This window comes from Malus sylvestris, chromosome 3 (assembly GCF_916048215.2).
Source record: "Malus sylvestris chromosome 3, drMalSylv7.2, whole genome shotgun sequence".
NCBI lineage: Eukaryota > Viridiplantae > Streptophyta > Magnoliopsida > Rosales > Rosaceae > Malus > Malus sylvestris.
In genome coordinates this window covers 23189514-23210681 of record NC_062262.1, presented here as the reverse complement: position 1 = coordinate 23210681, position 21168 = coordinate 23189514, and the positions used below count along the sequence as shown (strand labels likewise).

The window sequence follows — 21168 nt, the reverse complement described above, 5'->3', positions numbered from 1 at the left end:
TCATGTTGCCTTGTGGAAGCTCTGTGTTGAGGAGTATCGGGCAAAGGATGCTCTGATGCTACTTTGATTGAGGCAGGGCTGATTGTGTTGCAGAAGATTGTACTGCGTCGGAGTTTAGAAAGCCCTTTGGGGACTAGTACCGCAATTGCCCGATACATTATGCCGCCCACATATTATTGAGTGCAGGTCATACAGAAATATCTTACAAATAAAGGAGGTGTTGAGTGCGATCGTATATGAACAAATAATGCATTTACTGCACGAATTGAGATTTTAAGTTTGTGCGGACATCCCATCTCTTTCTTTGATATTATTTCGATTTCGATCGAGGATATGAAAAAATTTCTCGGTATTATCCCAATCTAATGGTGCGTTTACTAATCCGTAATCAAATTGAGAGGAATTTGATTGAGGAGGAATTGAAATGAGGTGGAATCAGAATCAGATTCATGTTGAAATTGTTTACTAAAATTGTCTGGAATCGAAATACAATTCCATAAAGCTGTTTACTAATTCAGCAGAATTGGAATATAAACCAGTATAATTACTAAAATGCCTTTATCCCAAATCAAATATTTTATATACTTTTTTTTAATAAAATTTGATATAGTATATAATAGTAACAAACTGATTCTGCATTGAGTAACAAACTGATTCTGCATGAAGTAACAAACGGATTCTGCATTGAGTAACAAAATGATTATGCATGTATTTACAGAGTTACTTTATATCGATTGAATTTACTCTAGGTCGACTGAATTAATCAACTAACCGTTCCAAAACGTTAAGATATTGTAGCGTGAAAAGGGAAATAATAGTCTAGGGTTAAAAGGATAATCTTGGAAATAATGAAAGTAAGTGAGGGCATAAAGGGAAAAAAGTTAGTATTCTGATTCCCCAAGCCATCCGGAATCCAAATACCTCATTTATCTTAGGAATCCAAATCAACCAAATATTGGAATTGGATTCCAAAATTTGTGGGGACCCACTAAATTTTGATTCCTCAAGATTTAGTAAACACCGGAGTATACCGTAATCAGAATTCAATTCTGTTTCTTGATTCCAATTACCCTTACGTAAACGCGCTACAAATATTTGAACTTGAACATGGGACCATGTTGGCCTTGGGTTAACATTCTTGTGGACGATGTAAACATTGCAATTAGAACTTAGGGAAATTGAATTAACGAATGTTTTGGAAATTGAACATTTATTAGATCGCAAGTGTTAATTGATAGCGTGGACAAGAACTGAAGCGGGTTTTTACTCACGTCGTTTATAGAGCTTTGAACCAAGTTCTTTTAGCCAAGCAAATTTGTAGGCATGTTTCGTTAAATCTGAGAAATTGGTCAAATATTCGATTCCCTTCCAACGTAACCAAAGCAAAAACGATATCTCGATAGACAGCATCCTACAGTTAGGCACATCACTACAATGCTCGTCTTCGGTTCAGTTCAAACTGAATCTGCATGCACGAGGAGATTCCGTGGTTCGGGCAATTCAAATTGTTCATCATCTCCATTTACGTCGCATTATAATTTCGATCAAATTCATATGCGAAAATATATACTCAATCGGAAGCTAAACGTAACGAGGTGGACGACGTTCTTATATACAGTCTACAGATATTCAGCAGCTTATTAGTTGGTGGCAAATAATATAAATGACAGACCGGGAACCAAATTGGTATGTAACGTGAAATATACCTAGACTAGACAAAGGAACAACCTCACCCATACACGATGAACGCTACGATCCCCGATCAGCCAATCTTCTCCGTGTTGTCATCGGAGGGCCATATCACGGTCTCAAAAAGCCGTTCACGCATCAACTCCAGGTTCTCATCTGATATTCCTTGATATATTTCGGCATGATCACATTTCTGCATCAAAGCGAATTCAAGAAAAATTGGTTCTCACATTTCTCCATCAAAGTGCTTTGCTCGTTCGAAAAGAAAATGCTTGAAGTTGCTTACCTTGACCCATTTACCGTAGAGGTGAAGCCGTGTGACCATTACTCTCTCGGCAAGTTCATGCCTCTCCTGTCAATCAGCACCGGTTGTATTTCCGTCATTCGCGTAAATTTGTGGGTAAACAATAGCGTATGTATAACATCCAAACCCGATTTTGTGTATCCTTTTCTTTACTAAAACATCAAAGGGCCAGAAAATATGTGTGTGAAAGTGTGAGTCTTGTGCTTTAGATAGTCAGGTTTCCAGAAAGTGATTGCAACCACGCAAACGAGTTGCGAAAGGAATGGTCTACAGGAACCCCTTCTTTTCAGCGTCTAATACAATTATAATCGAAACAAAACAAAGAACAAACAAAACAAAATGGCTTCCCTGTTTTGAGTTCGAAGCAACCACAGTATAAAGATTTATAGATACCTTCCCAAGGGTGCGGAGGAAACGCTTCCCATCGCCAGGCTTGTGTGTTGCAACAAAACTGTCCCAAAGAAAATGGAAGCAGGATTTAGATAAAACAGTGGTAGTAGTAATACTTGGAACAACAAAGTCGTTGGAATATGAGGTGAAATCCATAATACGAAAAATGGTAAAGTGGCCTGATCGATCACTTGTGGATCACTTACTCGTACAACCACCTATATTGCGTAGGGTTCATCTCGTACAGCTGGTTCATAACAGTCCTCACAGCCTTGTACGTAAAATAGTTGAGTAATTGCTGCATGCAGAGAAATTACAGTCAGCTAAGTTACATACGAAAGCATATAAACATACCATCGTCTACACAAAATTGGGAAATGATGCAAGTCCAGACAAATTAGTCTATAATGGATGCGAAGAGTGTTCAACTCGATAAGCTCATTCGAAATGTGCAGGGGCACCAATCAGTTTTGTGGCACAAATGGCGGTAACACATTACGGTCATCTTCCCACATCAAATGGACTCAAGAAACTACTCAATCTTTTATATCTACAGAAAATTTCAAACAGCATAGCGGACTAAAAATAAAGGCGTGAACTCTATAAACATAGGAAATACCTAATTCAATCACATACAGAAACGGATAAGGTAGTCAACTAAGGGTCTCATACACACCAAAACACCAACAAACTACATCATGTATGTAAGAGAGTTGAACATATAAAACATCATCCAAAGAAAGTTCATCAAAAATCTCAATAGGGGACAAGTTTCTCACCGTCTTAACATCCTCAAAACTGTCTTCATACTGCCCACCAAGTTCATTAACAATTACAAAACCCCGGTTCTTTCGCTTCCTCGTACTCCTATTCCCTGTAACAGGAAGAGCTTTCATCGAAAATCGCCTGTCGTGGCCAAAATCAATGAACGAACTGCCCAACTCCAAGGAGCCTGGTTTCACCACATGCTTCTTGGCCATTGAATTCCTCTGCAAAACCATTTCGCCGCCGCTCTTGAGATTCATCGCCGTGGTCGGCAGCGCATCCAAACACAGGCAAGGACTAGTGTGCGAGTCCACCACCGACGAACCTACCAGAGACAGAGCAGCTCCCACCATCCTCTCTCTCTCAAAAGCTCAAACCACCTTTTTGTGAAAATCCCAGATCAGAATTTTTCCCAAAAAACAATCTTGGCAGCTGGATTCAGGGAAATGCCAAGAATCTGTTGATGGGGTTTACGAGAAAATGGAAGATTTTGATAAGAAAATCTAGCCAAAGATTCAGGAGCTATGAGGAGAGGGAAAACTTGGTGATGAACGAAGATGGTATTGTGGTGCAAGTAAAGGTGTGGGAGAATCTGGGAGGTTTTGAAGGTGTGTGAACATCAACCAGACAAATTTTGAGGTCCAAATTACTCTAACTCAAACGTTCCAAGACACATCAAATCAAACTTAGCTTCTTCCTTGTCTTCAACTTTTTTGAATATTCAATTTTTCTAACATCTAACCGACCTGGACCGATGCTTTCTCCAAATTGGTGGGCTTCTTGCCACGTGGGAGCATTTTGTATGTAGTCCACATTGGGTAGGGAGGTTAGATTCTTTTGCTTGAACGTTTGTGGTTTAGAATTTGAGCTTTTGACAACATGAGTTTGTTTATTAACATGAGAAATTAGTGTGGTCAACCACAAGGTATAAAATAGTCTCATTTACAATAACTTTTGGCATTGACTTCTATTCATAGTAATTTCTTATTACGGTCCAAACATTGATGTCTTTTGTTATAAAATTTAATTTGGTTAAGTTGAGGATGATAATAATGATATTTGTGGTGGTGATAAGCCTAAAAATGTTTATTATGATATCATTGCAAGTTATTATTTCAACACGTCCTAGGCTCAGTTTATTAGTCTCAAGTTTGCTTTTTTAAGTTGGATTTCCAAAAAATAGAGGTTAACTTCAGCTTAAAAGAGTATTCAATGAATGACCAAGCCTTCAAAAAGTTATGTTGACTCTAGTATATAAATGAAATGAGAGACGTGTGAAGAATAGAGTTCCACTTATAAACTGCATTTTGTTTTGTTATATCTTCAACATAAAACTCTATTATCCGACAACCAGCGGAATAGGTATTAGTTATTTCTTTTGGTTTGGAGTATGGGATCGGCTATTTGATTGACCAAAAATTCATTCCCACAACCTTATGAAACTGTAAGAATTTAGACCCTACAATTCCAAAACTAAAAATAAAATTCAGGAAATGGGAGAAATGTAGGGCGGGGAAAGATTAAAGGAAGGATGGAGTAAATACACGTAGAAGAAATATAATAGAAAAACTCAAAATGAAGAAAACTAGGAGCCGAAAACCATTCTAAGTCGGTCTTACTTTGAAGATTTTGTTTTCATTCTTTCTTCTCTTCACTCTCACCGCCCATTTTGACACCTCCTCCGTTTTCCTATATGCACGCACTCACATATCTCAAACACAGAAAATAAGAACTAATGAATAAAAACGTAATGGTTATTTTTGTTTTCCGGAAGTTAATGAAAACTAAATTGTTTTGGTCAAAAACAAAACTAGGGGGCGGGGAGGATATTCAAGTGAGATTTAGAAGATGTTGTGGGAGTTATAAATCCATGAATTTTGAGAGAGCTTGTGAGCCTTGAAATGGATTTTGAGTAAATTCTATGTGAATTTTAATGAAGTCTGTGAGACTTTTATCATGAATTTATGCATGTCCATTAAAATTCATGGACATTTCCATTAGTTTTGAAAAAAGTGGCGGGCCATCATGTGTGATGTTTGTGGGGAGTAGGCGGTGGAGGTATGGTGGTGGCGAGGGTCGTGATAAGGTAATGATGGTGGTGGTGATGGTAGGGCCTATAGTGATAATTCTGACATGGTTCTAGTGGCGGCGGATGCGGCTACAATGTTGGTCAAAGGCGGTGGCGTTATGGTGGTGATGAGGATAGTGGTGGTGGTGATGGTCTTACCAAGGTGGTTCAGGAGGAGCCAAAAGTCTCACCATAAAACGCTCTTCTGATCTAAAAAAAATAAGGATATGTCTTGTCCTAAGCTACCGACCCTCATCATTTGGTATTGGTATAATACCGTTCTTGTTATCATCTTCCTCAACTCAACCCTCATACCCAGTATCATGACTAAGATTAAAAATAAAAGTCCCTTTAAGCGAAAGAAAGAAGGAGGAAATAGAAAAAGGAAAAGCAAAAGTATTAGCATTTAAAGATTTCAAGAAATAGAGAAAAAAAAAATAGGCGAAAATAAAAATAAAACCAGCTTTCTCGTCGATTTTCTCTCTCTCTCTGTTCTGATCATCTGAGTCACTCAAAACTCATAGTGATCCCAGTTAACGGCATAAAAGCCACCAACCTCATACCGAACCTAGTGAAGGAAATAAGGAAAAGATTCTAGTTGGGGCCAGAATACCCTGAAAAATTATTTTAAATCAAAGGGATAACTTTAATTTTCTTGGGTGAAAAAAAAAATGTCAGGGTACACCCGTGACCATTCTAGTCCCTTCACGGCTCTTCCCTTGGTAGATGTAATGGTGGCAGTGGAGAGGATGGTGGTGGTAATGTTCGATACAAGGTAATGGTGGCAGTGATGGTGATGGCAAGGTGGAGAGGATGGTGGTAGAAATGCGGTGGGAGGATTGGTGGTTGATTATATTATGAGAAGATGGAAGAGAAAAATCCATCAAAATCTTTGGATGAGAGGTGAGATTTTTATTATCTATAATACATCACAAAATCTCTAAAAAGCCATTAATTTCAAAATGCTTTCAAAATCAATGATATTTTGAATACATCCAAACTTTAATAGATTCATACACATGAAATTCTATAGACTTCTGTAACTTTAACATTCTAATTATTTTCTTTTTGAAAAAAAAAAAGGAGACAACTAATGGCAAGCCACGGTTATCCACTTCTTCCCAACCCAGAGCAGCTATGGTATTTCACCATGCTCGTGGCCACAGTCAAACAGACTTCTCTAAAATATACTTAAACATTTACAAAAAAAAATAAAAATTAGATCTTAATTGAATACCCTTAGATTTTTAAGCTTCTCTAAAATACGCCCATAAGAGCAACTCCACCCCTAAAAATGCGCTAACACCCAGCCCATTTAATCCACTCAAATGAATAGTGATTGACCCCAATAAACAGTAATTGGCCAAATGCAACTCTACCCCTAAAAAATACGCTGACACTCAACCTATCTCATATTATATTATTTCATTCATATCAATTAATATTTTATCATTAATTTATTTTTTTTCTTTTAGGAAATTTCTTCCTTTCTCTCGAAAGGTCTAACATTTTTGGAAGTATTTTTGCTCACCACCATTTAGTGTGGTGTATACTCACCACCCTATTTATCACCATTAAATGAGTTTGAATTTCGAGATTTGTGCTTATCTACTACACGAATCTCGAAATTCAAACTCATCTAATGGTGATAATTAGGATGGTGAGCATACACCACATTAAATGGTGTTGAGCAAAAATGCACTCAACATTTTTGTTTCCTTCCCAATGTTTCCATTCCCTATCCTTTGTATTCTCCCCTTATTTCTCCGACCAACCTTCTCTCTCCCCTCTCATTTTTTCTCCCATTTTTCTCCATGTTTTCTTCTTCAAATGAGGAAGCTGAATATGCACCTAATTTCATTTGGATCAAAAGACCAGCAGATCTTTCTTGTTATTCCTTGAATCAGAGAGAGCTATCTCTTTTACTCAAAAATCCCAAATCAAGTTTTTAATATAATTTATGATTTACAGCTCCAAATTTGATTTCGTTTTTGCCTATGGATTTCTAGATAAGAGCACTACAACCCAAGGTAATAGTTTTATGGGTTTATCGTAGATTTTGGTGTTTCTATATTTGGGATTTATAAGCTTTAATCTTCAAACATAAGCTTTAATCAATTCAATGGTTGGAAAAGGGGGCAACAACTCATGTACAAAGGAGAAGGCAAGATTTGGTGACTAGGTTTGTGGGATGATCGGTGATGCCAGACGACATAGGCGCTAGAGATGAGATTATACAACGTCATGCTGAAGCCAGCGTGATGTCACATAGGCTGGGCCTTTGCTCAACACGTTTTGGGTCGGCCTAGAAGCTGGCTTGGGCTGAGTGCCAGCCTATTAGGCTTGGCTGGAGTGATTTTGGGGGGTGCCGACCTCTTTTTTGGACTTTAGGCCAGCCTAAAAAATTGGGCTAGAGTTGCTCTAAATATGTTACAATAGAGCGGTCAAATCTATTTATTTATTTTTAGGATTAAATACTTAAAGTCCCTCATTCTTTTATTGTCATTCAAAATTAGTCTCAACCTTTTGAAACATTCCAACAAGCATCCAACCTATTGATAATGTCCCATCGGGTAACAATGGGTCTCACTTTTAGCTTACTTGGACACAAATAATAATAATAATAATAATAATAAATTCAAAAAATACATAAAGATGAAACAAATAAATAAACAAATTCACAAATAAAACAGAAAACAAAAATGAAGATCCGAAAATATCAAACCCTCGCCAACTCCAAGCTTAACCTCCAACCATGCAAACCCTTTTCCAAGTTTTATACTAGTCTTGAAAGCTTTGATTGGCCTACTTGATTGAAAAATATTAAGACCTAAGGTGAGTTAAATTTGATAAGGTAATAAGGGAGGAAGACTTAGAAAGGAGGGGAGAAAGAACATAGGTTGATATTGATGTATTACCATCATAATCCTTGATATTAAAGGAGATAGAACAACCCGATCAAATAGTCGCCACCACCTACAAGATTGAATTTGGTTATATTTCTAGTATTTGAAGCCTATTGTAAGCCTTGAGTCAAAAAGTGCATCTGCCACCAGAACTGCCTCTTTGATAACATGTTGAAGTTCTATGTGATCTGTGTGGGTGATGATGTGAAGTGGATACCTTTTGTGACTACTTCCAGCTGCTATAGCATATTTGTTTTGCTCATGTTTAGAGTGGCCTTGAGTTGTAGGGTGGAGTTGGTGGTTGCGCATTAGTTTTTAGTGGTGATGACCTGATGAGAGTGGTGGTGACTGTTAGTTCAATGACCTTTTATTGATTGGAAACAAAGTAAGCTCTAGTTATTTTAGCAGAAAATTAACTTGGGTTTAACGGATGTTACACTTTCAATAAATTAAGTATTTTTTTGGAATATTCAAAAATGTTTGAACCAATTTAGAATAACACTAAATGTTAGGGGTTTTAAGTACTTAATCTTTATTTTTACTTGTGGAATTTTTTGGGAGATCAGGACCGTTCAGCATGTCAAGGTGGGAGATGGTAGCTTCGCAGTTAAATGCCAATCTCCCGCAAGCAAGCCCCACAGTCGGCCCACTACTCAGAACACCATCTTTGTAGCGAGACAGCACTCGGCGTTCAGAGCGGCAAGGATGGTTGATCGTCTGTTCGAGGACATATTTCAGATTCTGCGATTGAACCCAGATGGCAAAAAGTTCGATAAAGGTATTCCCATCCATCTTTTCGAATTTCTTATTCGAAATTACATAATCCTTTTCAAGAAAATTTTAAATTTTATTCAATAATTGTTAATTTGTTGCGCTTTGAAAGTTACTCGAGTGGAAGCAAAGAGTGAGACTTGCGAGATGTTCATGCACCTGGATGTGAATTCAGAGGTGTATCCGATGAGGGAAGGTGAGAAATTCTCAATGGCTTTAACTTCCACAATCAATTTGGATGGAACTCCTGATACTGGTTATTTCACCCAGGTAAAACCTGTACTTACTCAAACTTGTGTTTTTACTTTGTTGCTTATATATTTATTTATGGATTCCCTTCTTGTATTTTTTTACTGTATCTGTAATCCTGTATTGGTAATATGTGACATGTATGAAAGCATGTGCCAGTGTACAGTGAAAGTGAATTTATAACTTGGGTTATTAGCTTGAGAGTTATCGGTGATTTTAGCTCGAATGGCAAAACTGGTTTTTTTTTTCTCCGGAAACCCGTACTGTTTTTCTGAAATTTCAATGGTGGTTTATTTAGGATTTTTTGTTTGGGTATTTTTGGGGTCTCTAGCAGTTTCTGTAAGTCATGTGTATCTTGTCTTGGATTTCATGGTTAGTCTATTAGGTGGTTTCGGAAAGGCAGTCCTGGTCCTTTCACATAGGGAAATGCCGAAGTCTTTGTAATAAGTAATTAGTGATTAACAAAGGCCACTGGAAGGTGAACGTAAGTTGTAGATAAAATGAGCCTGCATATTAAGGTTAGATAGTTATGCACATCTTGCATTGTATATCATTTGTGCCAGATCTTCTATTGTCTAATGAAGGTTAGCTAGGTGATGATATCACCTAGCTAGTAAGTTTTGAATTATTGTAAATCAGAGTGGTATCTGTTCATTTGTCACATTGTATCACCAAAGTCCAACATGGTCCATGACATCCTGAAATTTTGTTTACGCTTTTTCTTGTTAGCTCAGTTTGAATATACTGTCCTTGTCTATCACTTCACCTACCACTAAAACGAATAAACTATATTTGTGGAAATAACTTGGACAGAAACTTGAAGCCTGAGCTACATCCATAGTGATGCATGGTTTTGGTACCTTCACATGTGGTATGGATTTAAGCTTTTTGTGACCTGTGATGGGTTTGAACTTCTGAAATTTGTATAAGCTTGTAATAAACTGACTGGGATGTTTGATTTTGTGTGGATTTTTTACCTTTCCATTCCTCACTTGTCATCTGACTTGAGCCAGACACGTGGGGCAACATATATCGGGTGACATGCGAGCACGTGTGTTCACTAGGCCCAATACGTGAATTGTTTTCTCTGATACAATGATAGAATTAGAGCATCCACAGCTCAAAACCAATTGGCTGTAGATGTACAAGCCCATGACCTTGTATTGTCAGGAAACACTATTGTTTTCCTGAGGTGGGATATATTCTCAGCAAGTTACATTTGCGGTTACAACTTTGGTATTTGCAATGGCATTTTCATTTTACGGATACATGCCCAGAGTCTGCTAGCCACTCTCTACCATGATCTAAGTAAGGTACATGTACTAGTACTTCTGATTTTCAAACATGAAATTTCCTTTGATGTGCCAACTGAAACGCATTTAGTAATGCAATGGAGATGGAAGTAGGCTTTCCTTCCTTTCATCCGACCTATCTTGAACTTAGATGGGGTTCATATTTTAAGAAGGCCTTTTTCGTGAGAGATTTATGAAAAGTTTGTGAAATGTGAGCAATTAGTTGGGTGAAAAGAAAGTCATTACTTCTTTTAAGGGTTGAGAGATAACTTTGATCCCGTCTATGATCTATCAATTATTTTTTGTCTGTCATTGTTATTCAATGTGCCATTGCATTCAAGATTCAGGGGTACTTCTTATGAACACGGATGGGGAAAGAGTAGAGGTATATTTAGTATGGTGGAAAATACTGGGTTCATGTTAACTGTTGATCTGGATTTTAAGCTGCATAATCCAATCAATTAGGCTTTTCTTAGTTTGTGGAGATTTGTTGTAGGACAACCTGAGAAGGATGATGGAGGTAATATAGTGATGGTTTAGGAGGTTGGTGTAGGAGGGCAGTGAGGATGTCATGTAGCTTTGGCATTTGAAAGTGTGATTGGAGCATGGGTGGCTTTCCAAACTTGTGACATGATGGCCGATGTCTTGAGTGAGGTTGAGATTTCAGACAAATTATGGCGTGGTCAGTAGTTATTCTGTTAAATGTTGTTATTCATGTACTCGGAGCATAATCTAGTTTATTAATAGCACATCTGGTCTTCCGTGGTTCCTCCTAAATACTGTTTTGGGATGGATGGAAATATAGAGTAATTCGGTTGTCCAGAGAACTTGATTGCTAGGGGAAAATTCATGGTGAATGGTGTTACAACTTACATTGCCAGTGGCATAGTCGGTTGATCATTTATTATTACACTCTTGTGTAGGTGGGTTTTAACTTATGGAATATGGGAATCTTCAAAGTTGCAGATTTCCACCACATCTTGAGATTGTTATTTATTGGAATGCCTTATTATTTTCTAGATTTAATTTATGTGCCTTTAGGTTAGAATATTTCTTTCTTGCCTTCAAATAAATTTATTCTTAAACTGACAAATAAAATGGCGGGGCTGACACTTCAAGTTGGTGATAGTATCTGCTTGGATTTGATCAAATTATTAGGTGTACGTATGATAGCTTGAAGGTCAATATGAAAGGTCGCATCTCTGTCCATAATGAATTGACAATGAGAACAAGTAGATGATTCCTAAGGATGATTGTGTTCCATGTTTTCTTGACCCTTGTTCTCAGCGGTAGTTGCTTGTGTTCGGTTTTACCAAATTATTGAGCCACATTATGCCTGACCAGTAAAGTTTACCCTTTTTTGCAGGGCAATCGCAGGACATTGGCTGATGAATATGAGTATGTCATGCAAGGGAAGCTTTTTAAGATTTCAGAAGGTTCTAAACGTGATCCAAAAGCGTACGTATAAAAACTTTCACTTCTTAGGATCTAACTATGATGCTATTTATTTGTTTATTCGTGACAAAGACAACAAAAGCTAAACTGTAGGCATCTGGAATTGGTATAATAAGGCAATAAGCTCACATGAATTTGATAAAAGTCCGCTTAAGGTATTATATCCTCGACAAATATGATCCTTGTTTTTTCCTAAACAAATTGTAGAGGATGATGATGCTATTCCTAAGACAATCAGTTGCTCCAATTACTTCTCGTACAGAAAGACAAAAAAGTATTGGGGTCTAACTACGTGTTTATATCATATAATCGAGGATGTGTTTTTATTGGGTTTTGTCTTGTGGCTTCAGGGAGGTAAATGCTTCATTTGGCGGGCTTTTGATGATGTTGAAGGGGGAAGCCTCACAATTCAAGAACTTTGAACTCGACCAGAGGATGTTTCTCCTCATAAGGAAGCTATGAAAAATCTACGATCATAACCAAACTATGACTGCTCTGCGGCTTCGGCTTACGGCTTATGACTCTGTAAACTTGAGCTAACCCTCGATGTTTAGGATTAAGTGTGGATTGAGTAGAGCTTTCTACGTGAACTGGTTGTTACTGCATAAATTCTGAATGGTAGTATGTAGACATGAAATGCTATGACATTGGACAGTTTATATTTATCAAAACTAACTTCTTGATGCAATCTTCTCCCCCACCCCTACATTTTTCTCACGAAATGGATAGTATAAACCATTGTAGTTCAGCAATAATTGAACAAGTAAATAAAAAAAATTCATCAAATGTGCGATTTTGATGTAAATGAAGGGAAGTAGTAATTTCCTTGTATTCATGCCCATGACCATCTAATGTAATTAATAAATGTAACATCTTTGTCATTCATAGGATTTGGCTTAAATAATTGTTCAATCTAATTCATTGTCTTTGACCCTTGCTAACCTTGGTTTAATTAGATTTCTTGTCACTCATGACGTGGTTCATAGCTGCCATAATAGGGACCTTTGTTCTGCTGATAGAAGCATTTTTATGCGACTTTATTATCTTATTTCTTTGTATTCACTGAGTTAATTTTCATTTGTTGTAGTGATTTAAGTTATTTTTGTTTTATTGAATGTCCATTTGGTAAAGTTGATAATTAGAGATCAAATGGAGCAATTAGGAGCAGTTTTGGACTTCGATTTGATAGCGTGCATGGATATGCGCTGGACCTTTTTGGAGTTTAAAAGGTGTTAAACACATGCTAATGTATGAAGGAATTAAAGTTGAAGCTTGGAATACAAGGAATTACACAAGTAAGAGAAGTCTTACTTGGAGTGAAACACTATCTTATCTTATCATATCTCCAACTGCAAGGGAAAGTCCTAGTCACATTCCAACACTCTAAAACTGTTTCTTTAGAATCCTAAAATAATTCAAACGCCTCATCCCTTTCTTCCTTAGATTCAGTTGTGCCGCACACATATACAAATGTCCTCAACGTTTTACACAAGCGTGCCGTGCCTATTATTCACAATGAAGTTGCTGGAATTTTCAAAGTTTTTTCTATCTTTGTTTTAAGTATCAATGTTTATTTTAGTTTGCTTTTTAGGCATGATGAACATGTGCAACTATGTCTCTTTTTAGCTAGAGGTGAATTCGAAGATATGAACATATATTTTATATTAATTGATTACATCCAATTATTGTTTCATTAAACGTGAATGCAATTTATTTATCTGATTTATAGAAAACTTATTCTTGTATGTCTTTTAAGGGTGGCCAACTTAGTTTGCATGCTTGAATTTCTAGAATATAAGAGAATTTCACTTGATCATTATAAACTTATATTTATAAGTAGTAAAAGTCCCTAGTCATGTTCAATTTAAGTATAATCCTTGGCAGGATTATCATGCTTTTCATAGGTACAAATGTTTCGCCAATACTTATGATTTTCACATAACTTAATGATCTTCGAGATGTATCTCTATCATGCTAGTTAGGGAACTTGAGAAGAATAATTTGGCTGCATCACTGAGTCCAATTCAATGAACTTAGGAAAATTTGAGAGTTATTTAGTGCTTTTCACAGTTAATTTAGGGTATTGTCATTCTGGTTTATAGGAATAATAACTGGATATTGACTTGTATACACATGTTTCATGTGAGGAGAAGAATCCGTTAGCTATCATTTCATCCGTATTTCATTCACAACTTAACTTACTTGTTGCCATTTACTTGTATTTCAATTTTAATTAAATTCGTTCAAAATCCCCCATTCATTGTTTCATTGTTAGTTTAACTTAGTTTTCAGTTTTATTAGTTTAGTTTGTGTTGATTAGCATCCCTTATAATATCTGGAATAGAAAGATTCCTACTTATTTATACTACAATTACATCATTTACAAGTTTAATTTGTGTGTTAGCTTTTACCACATCAGCTAATGAGAGAGATGAAGAAGATGGGTGTAGAAGAAAGGATTTTTATTAGTTGGGTGAACTTAAAATTGAATGGCAAATTGAAAAGTTTAGTGAGAATTTTTTTTTAATTGGGTGAACTTAACTTAGTTTTTTTTTTGTCAAACGATCGATTTTGTTAAATTAGTGTTAGATTAGCCTTATGTTGGTGTATGCTTTTCGCAGAAGATATAATGTTGATGAAACTTAGGAATGAGTAACTACGAAGCTTAACTTTTGAAGAGAAGTGTTAGAATCTAAAGGTCTTTGCCCAGGTTAGTCAAAGACAAAGTATAAGAAGTGCAAGTTTAGCGCGAATGGAGGTTCAAATGCGTTGGGGGTGAGGATTGGAGATCAAGAAGTATTAAAGAGCGACCGCTTTCATTACTTAGGATCTATCTTACAAAATAAACAGATAATTGGATGGAGACCTTAATCATATAATACAAGCTGGATGGATGAAGTGCAATAGTGAATCGAGAGTGATGTGCGACCGTCATATGCCACTAAAGCTCAAGGGAAATTTTTTATAGGATGGCAATAAGGTCAGCAATGCTTTATGGCACTGAATGTTTGGCGATGAAGCATCAACATGTACACAAAGTGAGTGGGGGAAAATTGGAAAAATAACCAAATTTTGGATCTCATGTAGAATTATAGCCGCCACTTTAATTAATTGATAAGTATAACCAAAATTTGATGTAAAAGTACTAATACACACTTAATATTAGAATTTCTCACAATAACCAGTAATACTGCAAATCTGAATATAGATGGAGAGAGTTTTTCGAATTCCCGCATTATTTTTGTCAAATTGACATCAATTAGTAATTAATCTCTTATCATTTTTTTTGTTTGTTTTCATTATTTTATGTAACCCTTAAACTACCTTCGGATGTCTACAACCTTTAACTACACGTTTGAATGTTTTCAACCTTTAAATCATAATAAAAGCGTGAATTAAAAACAAATAATAATAATAAAGCCTTTGAGATTAAATTGTTAGGCATCTTGATACTTCCAATAAGATTTTAAAATTGATAAGTGATTGAACAATGAAAGTGCAACCAAAGATAAAAATACGGCTTTTGTATCATTTTGCAAAAATCCAGAAGGTTGCAAAAAGTAGTTTAAAAATTCTAGAGAATAATGAAAATAAAAAAGTGATGGACATTAATTCATCATTTTAAAGTGGTTTAAAGATTATGTTTTGTTTATTGCAAGGAACCCTAATATCAAGGGTATATTAGTATTTTTACATCAAGTTTTTGTTGTAATTACTAATTATTATAAAATTTAAATGATGGCTATAACCTAAATGGAGCCTAAAATTTGGTTATATTTTTCAAATTTCCCAAGTGAGTGTAGCGGAAATAAGAATGTTTCGTCGGATTTATGGAGACACGAGAAATGATTAGAATTAGGAATGAAGATATCTGAGGTAAAGTAGGAGTAACCGAAATTAAAGGTAAGTTGAGAGAAAATCGGTTAAGGTGATTTGGACATGTGAAACGAAGTCTACAGACGTTCTGGTTAGAAGATGCGATTACACGACAAAGGTTCAAAGCCGAAGGGGTAGAGGAAGGACTAAGAAGACTTGGCAAGAGACTCTCAAAAAAGACTTGGAGTACTTAAATCTAAACGGATGACTTGTCACAGAATAAGCGTAATGATGTTCTAAGATTCATACAGTTGATCCCACTTAATAAGTAAAATTTTATTATTATTTAAGGGGGGTGTATTCAATTGGGATTTTAAGGGATTTTAATTCTTTTAATGAATTTAGGGGTATTCAATCAGGATTTTAAGTGATTCTCTGAAATTCTAGGTGTATTCAATTAGAATTTTAAAATAGTTTATTAAAAACCTTAGAAATTCAAGTGTATTCAATTAAGATTTTAAAGAAGTTTATAACATTCTAGGTGTATTCAATTAGAAATTGATTTTAAAGAATTTGAGTAAGTTGAGGAATTTGAGGGAATTTGAGAGATTTCGTAGTGTATTTTAAGTATCCACAAATCTCACCTCTTCCATGAGATTTCGAGGGAATTGAATCAAAATTTTATATGGAATCTCTACAAATCAATTAAACTCCATAAAAATCCATGGATTTATAAATCCATTAAAATCTCTCATATTCTCAATTGAATACACCCCCTAAATGTTAAATTAGTCATTGACGAAATTCGATCGTACTATCACAATAACTCTAACTTATTTCCGGTTGCAACGTTACAAGTTGGGTGCCAAGTGCCAACAAAGGAAGACTCGATAATATTGCTTGTAATAAAACATAATAATATAAATAGCCTTTTAAAGGTGAAGAATGTGAGCTAGGAAGAGTTGGACAGGCTCTCCTATCCTCGTGCTACAGAGGCGCCGCTAAGAGAGAGACGACGACGAAGAAGACATGTTCTACAGAGGGTAACGCACCTTCCCTTCCTTCTAACCCTTTATTTCAATTTCTTCCTTCTTCATCTTTCCATTATCTTTAGGTTATTTCAATCCATATAAGTGCTCTTTTCTCTATTAATTTCTGTCGATGGCCTTTGTTGATCGATTTCTTTCTGTTGTTCTTGTTAATTGTGGATTAGTATAAATTAGATGACGCCCAGAATTTAAGTTCATATTTTTCCGGAAATTTTATGGATTATTTGGGGTTCAACAATGTAAAATGATCTGATTAGAACTAATTTTATTTGGGCTTGTTTTGCTTGCCTTCGTATGCTCGATTTCGAAGAAAATTCAACAAATTTAGTGTCTATAGCTAGTCATCGATGATTCGGAAACCTTTACACCAATAAAATTCTTGCTGGTAATTTGTAATTGGATAATATTGTTTTCATAAATGGACTCATAAATTTTTTTCCGTCTTTTATTTGGGCTGAGCAAGCTTTTTTCTATTTGAGGAACTATTGATTACTTCCGTTGTTTTCAAATTGGCACACGTTTAAAGGCGGAATTAGGATGTGAAAGTATGTTCATCAAAACCTTATAGTCGAAACTAAAACAATTTCGAGAGGTTTATTTAGGACCTGAATAAAATGTTTGACCTCATTAATATCTTAAGCGAGTACCTGTAGCTGAATACCGAGTATGATTTAAATTTGTGGTAGGTGTCTAGGGTAATGGAATAAAAATATATGAACCAAATTCTGAGATTCGATGCGGATAATGCAAATATATTTACGAGTTTTCTTTGTTTTGTTGGGAAAAATCCTATTTCTATATTTGTGAACAACTATATATGGTTTTCCTTAGCAAATTTATCTTTAGTTTATAATTTTTACACCTGAGGGGTTTCCCAACTTATAAAATTTGTAAGTTAGTAGCACAAGGTCCTCAGTCCCAAAGGGTAGTATTTGTGTCTTGTTCTACTTGTATGATCGTATCATTTAGGTTCATGTTGCTTACTAGTAAGAACTCTCACCCAATTTGTCTTATTAACCATTTTAAGGTGACTCGGCATTTAACCCAACCTTTTCCTTGATCATGCTGTATTTGTGTCTTGTTCTACTCGTATGATTGTATCATTTAGGTTCATGTTGGTTACTAGTAAGAACTCTCACCCAATTTGTCTCATTAATCATTTTAAGGTGACTTGGCATTTAACCCAACCTTTTCCTTGATCATGCTGTGTTTGGGTCAATTTATGTACTTTATTGTCAAGTGATGTTAGAAGGTGGTGTTTGTTTCCTGTCATTTATTGTCTTGTTAACTATTAGTCAATCCTAATCCGACCTCTTTTGTTAATCGAGAGGAATGACTTGACACTTAAGGCATAACTACCCATTTATTAGTGGTGTTGTGTTTGGGTTAGTCCACGACTCCACATATATTTTGAATTAAAAACTGAAAACTAAGTTACACATATTTCTAACCAAACGTATTACTATTTATTCCTTATGAAAACAAAATCCAATTCATCCTGAAACTAGAAAAACCTTAAAATTTTATTATTCTACAAGGAATAGTACAATACATATTAAGAAATGGAAGATAATAGTCATACCTTCATCTAAGGTTACGTAAGCAGTTTTTTTGTGTCGAAATTGGGTTATTTGTGGATGACATTAAACCAACCTATTTTTTAAAGTTTGTGGGCTGCATTATTTCGTGTCAAGTAATGCTGAACTGTAATTCGCTAGCTTCTTTTTGGCCGAATCATAGGAGCTAGTGATCGACGATATGCTTATATTGGTGACATTATTGTTGCTGTAATCAAGGAAACAGTACAAAATACACCTCTAGAAAGATCAGAAGAGATCCGGGCTGTCATTGTACGTAATTGTAAAGAAGTTGAGTTGGGTTATTGACTGTTAGAACACTTGTATTTATGACTAAGTTACTTATTTCAAACACTCGTGGGCTGAGGAATTTGTGAAGGTAGAGCTTTATATTGTGGTTATCATCCGACAACCTATAATACACATCGTATGGAAATTTGATATGCAGGAATGATGTCAATGATTGCATCTATAATTCTATATGTATTGATAATATCCCTGTAGGAGTAGCACATGTATTCTTGTTTCTAAACAATTGATGTATAGGAAGAAACACAAGGAGAGATGCCACGTAGGGACTTGATTCTCCCACATCCACGGAAAGAACATGAAAGTGCCAAGATTTAAACAGTACCTAATGAATTCCTAATCTTGAAGTCTATATTAATACAACTACTATTGTCCTAGGTTCTAAGTCATATATTTTGTGATTTAAAAGTTGTGGTTCAATGAAAATTGCATGAGAAATGCTTTTCTAGAAAGAAAAAAAAAGTACCAAACTAGGAGTCATTGGTGTACTTTTTCTTCTTCCTGCACCAAGATTCTGCTTGTTTCAATCATAAATGGTTACTGAATGAAACGTTATTGGAAAATTGGAATGCATATTAATGTAGTTCTGTAATTAGCTTTGATTCTTTACAATATGTGCTAAGAGTACTGATGAGTTTGCTTCTCTTTTCTGTTGCTTTTGTCACTGGGGACTAAAGTAAATTTGCTGATGGTGGTGATGGCCGGGAAATGGGTTCAAAGCGTCAGCGGCTAAGTGAGCCAGGATCTTCATTCTATGGGACCTCCCCTGGCTCAAGTTATATGTACAATCCAACTCCTTATGCATATGTTGGACAACCTCCACCTTTCCCTGTCGTCAAGCTTCGTGGTCTACCATTTGATTGCACAGAAGTTGATGTTGCTGAGTTCTTCCATGGTCTTGACATTGTTGATGTTCTTTTTGTCCACAAGAATAGCAAGTTCACTGGGGAAGCTTTTTGTGTTTTGGGGTATCCTCTCCAGGTTGATTTTGCCCTACAAAAGAATAGGCAGAACATGGGCAGGAGATATGTTGAAGTGTTCAGAAGTAAGAGGCAGGAATATTACAAGGCAATAGCCCAAGAAGTATCTGATTCTCGTGGTGGTTCCCCCCGCAGAAATGCCCCAAGGGCCAAATCTTATGATGAAGGGAAGGAATCAGCGGAGCATACCGGGGTATTGCGGTTGAGGGGATTGCCATTTTCAGCTGGGAAGGATGACATAATGGATTTCTTCAAGGACTACGTGTTGTCAGAATCCTCAATTCATTTCACAATGAATTCAGAAGGGAGGCCGACCGGGGAAGGTTTTGTGGAGTTTGCAAGTGCAGAAGACTCCAAGGCAGCGATGGCCAAGGATAGGATGACGCTTGGAAGTCGATACATAGAGTTGTTCCCCTCCACGCATGATGAGTTGGATGAAGCAATATCAAGAGGACGGTGATTCCTTGTAACTTGGCCATCAATTTGGTATTGTGTACTACCCATTATCTTTTACTTTGTTGCTTCAAATTTTGCTTGACGACTTTCAGCCAGATTTTCTAGTTGTTTTGGGAGAAGTATGATTTATGTATGGGTGAAGTTTTTCATATTTTTCTAGTTTTCTCTGCTGATTTAGGTTTATCTGTTGTCTCGCGTTCTGTATCTGCTACGTGACACATGTTTTGCATTTGGATGTTGCTGAAATTGTTGTAAGGCATTCGTGGGCAACTTGTCGGAATTACGCTGAGCTGCGCCAGAGGTTCTCTCGTGAGGTGGTGCATTACGTGTCATTATACAAATGCTATGATATATGTGTTAAAAAGTTAACAACTTAAAAAATAAAAATTTTCACTACTTATATGAAAATACTGTCGTCCTTGTTTTCGTCACAATAAAAAATTTCTCCTCTCTTACAACCATTTCACCACATGAGAATCATTTATTAGACGTGTGATTCACCTTTTTAACACTTAGAAAACAATTAATTGACTGAATAATACCACTGAAACCATGAAATGATTGCGTGAGAGAATATCTCGAGCCGACTGAAATCTATTTCGTTTTAGGGAGAGAGAAATTAGTTGATATGAGATTTTATTTTGGAATCCTCATTTTCTGCAAAACTAGCTCATTTAGCAGATTTTCCAACCTTGCTTGCTTATTTCTTACCAGAGTCAACCCCTCTACCCACAACTACTGGTACAAACCAACAGTATATGTTATCTCAAGCTGTCAATTTGAATTATATATTTAAACAAGTACTTATTGGATTTTTAATTTGACGATCTAATATGTTTCCTGATTAATTTGAGTGAGAGATTTTTATTACTATTTTAAGCTAGACCAAAAAAAGGAACGATGATTTAAACGTGAAACACAGTTTGGAGATGAAAACTTTAATCACTAATACAATCCACACCGCTTATAATTTGAATGATAGTTTTACAACATAACATTTGGTCATTTTATCTTAACAGGGAACAAAACTAGAAGAAAGTCTCACAAGAGGGTATGGTGTAGAAAAATACCATGGGAACCTCCAAAAAACAA

At 36.0% G+C, this 21168-nt stretch overlaps 3 protein-coding genes across 3 annotated transcripts; 2 read left to right on the top strand and 1 right to left on the bottom strand.

Annotated features, from left to right (window-relative positions):
* Positions 1-1490: 1490 nt before the first annotated feature.
* LOC126616436 (chaperonin-like RbcX protein 2, chloroplastic) lies at positions 1491-3792 on the bottom strand. The gene is made up of 5 exons (XM_050284492.1): positions 3163-3792; positions 2590-2681; positions 2387-2444; positions 1976-2041; positions 1491-1882 (listed from the first exon to the last, which is right to left on the bottom strand). The coding sequence occupies exons 1-5, from the start codon at positions 3499-3501 to the stop codon at positions 1763-1765; spliced, it is 675 nt and encodes a 224-aa protein (XP_050140449.1). The 5' UTR covers positions 3502-3792; the 3' UTR covers positions 1491-1762.
* Positions 3793-8722: 4930 nt separating this feature from the next.
* Positions 8723-12577, top strand: LOC126617300 (DNA-directed RNA polymerases II and V subunit 8A-like). Its single transcript, XM_050285323.1, has 4 exons — positions 8723-8900; positions 9006-9163; positions 11801-11892; positions 12240-12577. The coding sequence occupies exons 1-4, from the start codon at positions 8828-8830 to the stop codon at positions 12349-12351; spliced, it is 435 nt and encodes a 144-aa protein (XP_050141280.1). The 5' UTR covers positions 8723-8827; the 3' UTR covers positions 12352-12577.
* A 4008-nt stretch (positions 12578-16585) lies between these two features.
* Positions 16586-20227, top strand: LOC126616169 (uncharacterized). The gene is made up of 2 exons (XM_050284179.1): positions 16586-16748; positions 19318-20227. Exons 1-2 carry the CDS (start codon positions 16735-16737, stop codon positions 20078-20080), a joined length of 777 nt encoding a protein of 258 aa, XP_050140136.1. The 5' UTR covers positions 16586-16734; the 3' UTR covers positions 20081-20227.
* The last annotated feature ends 941 nt before the right edge of the window (positions 20228-21168 follow it).